At 57.3% G+C, this 6968-nt stretch overlaps 1 protein-coding gene across 1 annotated transcript; it reads right to left on the bottom strand.

Annotated features, from left to right (window-relative positions):
- Positions 1-275: 275 nt before the first annotated feature.
- On the bottom strand, positions 276-1951 carry SLC18A3 (solute carrier family 18 member A3). The gene has a single exon (XM_006728177.2). The coding sequence runs from the start codon at positions 1882-1884 to the stop codon at positions 331-333; it is 1554 nt and encodes a 517-aa protein (XP_006728240.1). The 5' UTR covers positions 1885-1951; the 3' UTR covers positions 276-330.
- Positions 1952-6968: the final 5017 nt, after the last annotated feature.

Here is a 6968-nt window from a genome sequence, read left to right on the forward strand (position 1 = left end):
GGCACTGAGAGAAACGGAAGGAAAGACAGACAAACGCACGGTTCTACACAGGGGAGCCCCGAGGTGGCGCCTCGCGCACCTCTTTATCTCTGCAGGACCGTATCGCATCGTGTGCCTCCGTGCTCTACGCCCCACTGGACGAGAGGGAGGGAGGCACAGAAAGGGTCATAGAGAGGGGATCCCGACAGGGAAGTCAAGACGGGCGAGGCTGTGGAATACTCGTTGGAAGGGGCGGGCCCTGCGCCGGAGATGGCCAGTGCTCTCACAAAGTAGCCACCTTGACCCAGGGGGTGGGGAGTGGGTGGGTGGCCTGGAGGAGTAGCGGGGCTGCTAGCTGCGGGCGTAGTAATTGTTGTAGACGTCCTCGCACTCGTCAAAGGGGCCGGAAGGGCTCCGAGGAGCGCCGTCCGGGTCAGACACCGGGCGCTCACGCAGACGCACAGCATCATACAGACCCTGCGGTGGCTCATCCAAGAGCACATCGCGTTCCGAGCGGGAGCGCCTCAGGAGGCCCACGTTGCGCAGCAGCAGCAGGACGGGCGCGTAGAGCAGGTTGGCCAGGCCCATGCCAAGGCTAAGTTGCGCAAAACCGAGCGAGTGCACTATGTGGCCCGCCACTATGGGCCCGAGCGCATAGGCCACGGAATAGGAGATGTCGGCGATGGCATAGACGCTGCCGTAGACTGAGACGTGGCGCACGTCCACGAGAAAGGCGAGCGTGGGCAGCAGGGCCGTGTCAACCAGCGCAATGCCGAAGCAGAGGCCGCAGAGCGAGACCACCAGTGGCGCGAAGGAGCGGCAGGCAGGCACCACGCAGGAGCTGGCTCCGATCACTGCCAGCCCGAGGGCTCCGTACAGCCACTGCAGGTGTGGGTAGCGCGCAGCCAGGCGCACGGTGAGGTAGACGCCTAGCACGTGCGGCACAAAGGCTGGCAGCCAGGCCATGCCCCTCTCCCATTCAGACGCCGCCATCGTGTGCTCCATCCACGTGGCGATGGTAGGCTCGAGGAAGGCAAGGGGGATGTTGCAGGTGGTGAGCGCCCCAGCCACCACGGCGATGTAAGGGTCCAGCATGAGGCGGTGGATGGGTGTGCCCACCGGCAGGTTGGCCCGCGCCCGCGTCACCGCGGAGAAGGGCTTGGCCACCACCAGCAGCAACAGCGCGTCGAACAGCGAAACAGCGGCGAGCACCAGAAAGGGCACGTGCTTGCCCGCGAACTGGTAGAGAAAGCCCCCGAAGGGTGGCGCCACTAGACTTCCAAAGCTGATGAAGGCCAGCGCCACGCCCAACGCGCGACTGCGCTCGGGCTCCTCCGGATACTTGTCGGCGATCATGGCAATGCCGGACGTATCCGCAAAGGCCGAGCCCAGACCCTGCAGGCTGCGCGCAGCGAAGAGCGTAGCGTAGTCTTCCGCGAACGCGAACAGCACGGTGGAGGCGAACAAGACGCCCAGGCCGATAAGCAGCGGCACGTCGTAGCTCATGCGGTCAATGAAGGGCCCGCTCAGGGGGTTCACCAGCAGCTGCAGGATGGCTTTGGAGGCAAACAGCACCCCGATCTTCACGTCCTCACTCTCCGTCGCTGTCTTCGGGGATTCCGAAGTGTTGCCCATGTTGGCACTGCCAGTGGCTGGAGTGGACGGCTGCAGGGTGGTCCCTTCGGTGTTCGGGCTGGGCCTGCCGGCCTTGTGCATGTGGGCAATGTAGTCGGGCACGATGGGCACGATGACCATGTACAGCATGTTGTCCAGGAACAGCGCCACGCACACGATGACCAGCACCAGGCGCCGCTGCCGCCGGGGATCCTGCAGCACGGCGCCCATCGCCTCCGACAGCTTGATGGCTGCCGCCCGGGCCGGACCCACGGGCGCCGCGGGTTCCATTGCCTCTACTCCGCCGCTTTTCCGAGGACGCCTCCGCCGGGGCCGGGCGCCGGCGCCCTGCAGTGCAGAGACCGGGGCACCGAACTTCGCGGGCGCGGTCCGCGCGGCGCAGCGCCCCCTGTGTCTCAGGTGGCTGCAGGGCTCATGGCCCTGTGTCCCGGGAAAGGCAAAGACCCTGTCCCTCGAGACGCCGCGGCTGTTCGGAGCCGAGCCCGGACCCGCCGCTGCTGGGCTCAGGGGCGGTCAGGGAAGGCTGGCGCGCCGAGGGGCCAGGGCCAGAGACTGAGCACGCTGCGCCTCCGGCTCCCCGGGCGCCGTCCCCGAAGCGTTGAAAAGCCGCCCGCGCGGACCGAGGGGCATGCTGCTGCCGCCCGCCCGCCCGCTCGCTCGCCCAGCCGCAGCTCTCCCCTCCCCTCGCGTCGGCTCTTGCCTCCTCCTCCGCCGCCTCCTCTTTTTTTCCTTTCCACTCGGGGCTGTGACGCGGCGAGTCTCGGCCCCCGAGTGGTGCCCCGGCCACTTGCGTCGCTCATGCTAATGCGACGTCGGCGGGGCGGGGGCCGGGGGGCGGGGCGCGGCCGGGCAGGGGTCCCCTTCCCAGATGCGCCAGGACTGGAAACCCTAGAAAGGGGGCTTGGTAAGAAGAGAGTTCTGGCCAAGCCTCTGAGGATGGATGCGCCGCGCGAGGAGCGGGCTGTCTGTTCCCCCCCGCCCCCGCCTAGTTCTAGGACCCGCGGGGTCTGGGCCCGCTCTTTCCCCCTCCCCAGAGGGTCGCGCAGCGGCCGCTCCCCACCGGCCCCGCTGGAGAGGAGGGTGCCGAGGGCTCCAGATCTCCGCCTCAGCCTGGATCTCGGCGTACAGCCGGCAAAGAGCCCCCGAGGTGAGCGGTGGCTGCGTCCATCAGTTCTCGCAGCTGAAATGTGGGGCGGCGATTGGTGGAGGACCGGCTGGGATACCCCAACCCTTTCTCTGGCCCCACCCCCTGGCCCCTTCCACCCCCGGGAAGGGAGGGGGAGACGCAGAGACTGCTGGGCCGGGTTCCGACAGACCGGCCCTTCGGGAGAATGTCACAGCAGAGAATTCCTAACTATGAGCTTCTGGGGATAGAGGGGAGAAGTCGCCTCGCTTCCACCAAGGGCCCCGATATCAGCCCTGCCCCTCCCACCCTCCGGTACTGCTTCGCCACTTTCTCCCAGCCGGTACTCCCCCTTTCAGCTTTAGCTGTCCGGGTCCCCCAGCTCCGCCTCTTCTCCTTTCCCTCCTCCTGACCCCCTCCCCACTGTAACTCCTCCTAGGTGCTCCTAGCACTAGAACCAGCCCTCCAGCCTCTTCAGCGAGGTCCCGCCCCTTTCCATACCCCATCCCCTGCATACTCCTCCCCCCGAATCTCCAAAGCTGCCTCCAAGTCCCAGGTGGTCTCTGGGAGTGACATGGCCGGGGGTCTCTCTTGCAGCTGTAAGAAAGCCCCGCCCACTCCCACGGCAGGACCCAGCAGCTTTGCTCTCATCCGAGGCTCAAGGGAGGCTCACCTTCTCAGAGGGCCGCACCGCCCAGACGCCGCATTCTCTGCAGACTGGCTGAGCCGCCCTGGCTGCGCGCTGGGCCTGAGTCCCCCAAAGAACCATGACCCTAGATGGCACATCGAGTCCGTGTTCCGGTCCAAAGCTGGCAGGAGAAAGGCTCTGAGGCAGCTGAGACTGGGATACATGTGTTGTTGAGATTACAGTTTGCCTTTTCCAGAGTCAGAGAGGAATTTTCCCATTCTTCTGGTCTCAAGAGCACACTAGCATTAGATCCAGCTTCTTTCTCTACTGTGCTCCCCACCCCAAGCGAGACAGGGGTGATGCAATGCATGGAGCTTGGGCTTTAGAGACAGATGACTGAGGTGGCTCCCAGTTCTGCCACTTACTAGTATGGGTGCCAGGGAATTACTTCACCTCTTTGTCCTCCAATTTCTTTATTTGTAAAATGGGGTAGTAAGAGTACCTAGTGCTTAGGGTGCCTGACACATAACATAATAAGAGTGATATAAGTGCTTGCTATTGTCGTTACTATCTGTAAAGTGTGTTCTTTTATCTTTCTTTCACAGTAGTGGGTCTTCTGAAGAGCAGGTAAAAGGTACAGGGGCATCTTGGCTTCCTGGCTAATCCTTATGGTTAGGTGGGCATTGTGATTCCAGGCTCTGTCCTCGCTGGTGGGAGCCCCAAGGGCAATGGCAAGTTGGCTTCTGTCTTTGAGATGGCTATGGGATGAGGTGATGGAGACCAGAGTGTCAAGGTGAGAGACAGCGGCTTTGGTACCTGTTGCTTAATCTTCCCCCACCACCCCGTGCCAGGCACCCCAGGGAAGAGGAGGAGAAACCCTTCCACTTAAGGAGCTCCCAGCACTTGCTCTCCACTGACCAAACTGCCCTCTGTCTGAGAGAGGGAAAGAGCCCAGTATGGGGACAGATCTGGCTCTGACTGACCTTTGGCAATCACAGTCTCTCTCGGTCTCCAGCCTTTGTCTCTGTTAAGTAAGGGGGTGAGGGAGGAGCCCACTCACTGCATTCCCCAGGGAAGTGGGTACCAGAGAAGGGCTCTTCAGGGTGACAGAATTATTTTAAATTTTATTCAAAGGCCTTGAGTCAGCACACACTCTTCAGCTTATCACAGTGTCCCTCCAACTGACTTTGCATATTTATGTCACCTGCCTGGCTTTTCAGTCATTTGAGTTTTAAACCTTGTGATGAGGAAAACGACTTTCGAGAAAAACAACTTTTGTTTTTCTAAGTTGCTGCCTCGGCATTTTGCAGTTTGATAGCCCTACTCACACCCAGACTCCGGACATTTAGATAAGCACTTGAGTTTAGGATTTTTAAAAAAGATTTTATTTATTTATTTTTTTGAGAGAAAGAGAGAGCATGAGGGGGTGAGCGGCAGAGGGAGAAGAAGTAGACTCCCCCCCAAGCTGGGAGCCCAATGGGGGGCTTGATCCCAGGACCCTGAGATGATGACCTGAGCCGAAAGCAGACGCTTAACCCATTGAGCCACCCAGGTACCCTGAGTTTAGGATTTCTGACTTAAGTTCCCATTTTGCTTTTCCCGGGGCACCTTTAAAAATAACCACTTAGAGTTAAGCCCACAGAATGTTAGTGACCCCCACCACCTTGTAAGTGTTTGCTACCCTGCTGTCTACTGCTCGCTGGTGACCTTGGACAGAGGACTGCCCTTCCCCCTGCTCATTGCAGCCACACACCTCCCCTCACTGTCCCACCCCTCCCTGCACTTCTTGGATCTGTAACAAGTAAATCTGTGACTCTACTTCCTTTGTATGGTTGTATTGAAACTGCATCTTCAATTGAGGTGACCCCATGGGTTTCACTTTCCCAGAATGGGAGCTCAGATGCTCAGATGCTCGGGGCGGGGGACTACTACCACGCGCGCACCCCCCCCCCCAATGTGGGTGTTTTTCTCTTCCTCTTTCAGCACATTGTAATCTGCATATTCTTAATTCAGTACACCAGCTCCAGCTTCCTAAGGCTTCTTAACGCAGACCTCTGGCCTCTTCTGACTCTCCCGTTGTGAGACTTTTAGAGAGGCAGTCTTCCAGCCTGTAGAGCAATTGTTATTTATGCATATATTGTTTGCCCTGTCTGATTTTAAAGAGGGGGGGGGATTTAAAGCAGATGTTTTTCTGTCTAGTGGCTGAAGCATTTAGAACTTAGTGGAATCTTAGAGAAAAGAAACTTTCCCAGGGACTTCAAGGTGCAGACATCTCTCCCAGCCTGTTAGCCCTCATAATTCATGACTGTTCTTGAATATGGAGCCAAGTTATCTCGGAGATCATGCTCAACTCTTCAGTCCTCCATTCACCAATGGCAGGAAACAGACTCATTTATTAAGCACTCTATGCCAAGGGTGTTATGTGTGCTGTTTCATTTAATCTCACTCAATCCTGGTGCAGTGTAGGTGTTCTTTCCCTTATCTTACTGATGAGGAAGCTGGGCATAGAGAAACTGGGTCACTTGTCTGAGATCCCAACAGTAGAGCCTGGATTTAAATCAAGGCTTCGGAACCTGTTTTGTGGTTCTCACAATACTTCCCTATTCCCTGTGCTTCATTGTGCCTCTGCTACTGCATTTACAAGGTGGCCACACCTTGGCAGTGTAAGGGAGAGGGACAGATGAAGATTGGTGGGAGGAGGAAGGTTCTTGGCTGCCTCCCTAAGGAAGCTTCTGGGACACTAAACTCCCTCACCCTCCAACTTCCAGGTCAGAAGGCAATCCTCTACCTCATCAGTCAGCAGCCCCAAGGACTAAGATGCAGGAGTCTCAGGGAATTGAGGACCCCGTGCCTCAGCAAAAGGCTAGGGACTGAGCCTTGGCAGAACTGGAGAATTCCCAGTTCCTGCGCTGTCCTGTTGGGAGCTGTCCAGGGTGCTGGCCCCAGCTTCGCAGCTGGCTAACTAGCCTTACACAAGAGCCCTGCCCCTCCTGTTTCCTGTGTCTGTGGCTTCCTCTTCAACAGAACTCTTGGTAAATTCCTTTCCAGAGACTTCTCTATCTGACCATAACTTACAGGAAGAAGAGAACTTCCAATCCAACCATGTTGGAGAAAATGGCAACATCTTCTTCTCTGCTTTCTCAATTAGATACAGGAACTGTTGCTACAGATTACATATCTGCTACTCAAGGTAAGTGAAATGGTAAAGGACGGAATTGATTTTTTAGGCACATAGAAGTGCTTATGATGTTCTAGGCACTGTTCTAAGCATCTTACAAACATTAACTCATTTAATCCTCTTACCAACCTTCATATTACCTTTTTACAGGCAAGGACGCCGAGGGACAGTAATTTATCCACGGTCAGAGAGCTCATAGGTGGTGGAGAGAGGATTCAAATGCAGACTATCTAGCCCCAGCACCCAGCTCTCAACCACCTGAAGATTATGAGTCCACTTACTTGAAAGTATCTAGCTCAATACCTGGTACTTAATAGGAGCTTAATTATTATTGTTTTGTATGGACAGGGACAGCTTGGTGATTCCCTGCTGACTTTTCTCATTTTATCCATTGGATACAGCTGTGGCCTCCATCTGCTAGAACA

Source organism: Leptonychotes weddellii, chromosome 6 (assembly GCF_054177405.1).
Source record: "Leptonychotes weddellii isolate Sample4059 chromosome 6, ASM5417740v2, whole genome shotgun sequence".
Lineage (NCBI taxonomy): Eukaryota > Metazoa > Chordata > Mammalia > Carnivora > Phocidae > Leptonychotes > Leptonychotes weddellii.

Bases quoted from the DNA above. Each gene is read 5' to 3' on its own strand.
- SLC18A3 (XM_006728177.2), bottom strand. From the start codon at position 1,884: ATGGAACCCGCGGCGCCCGTGGGTCCGGCCCGGGCGGCAGCCATCAAG.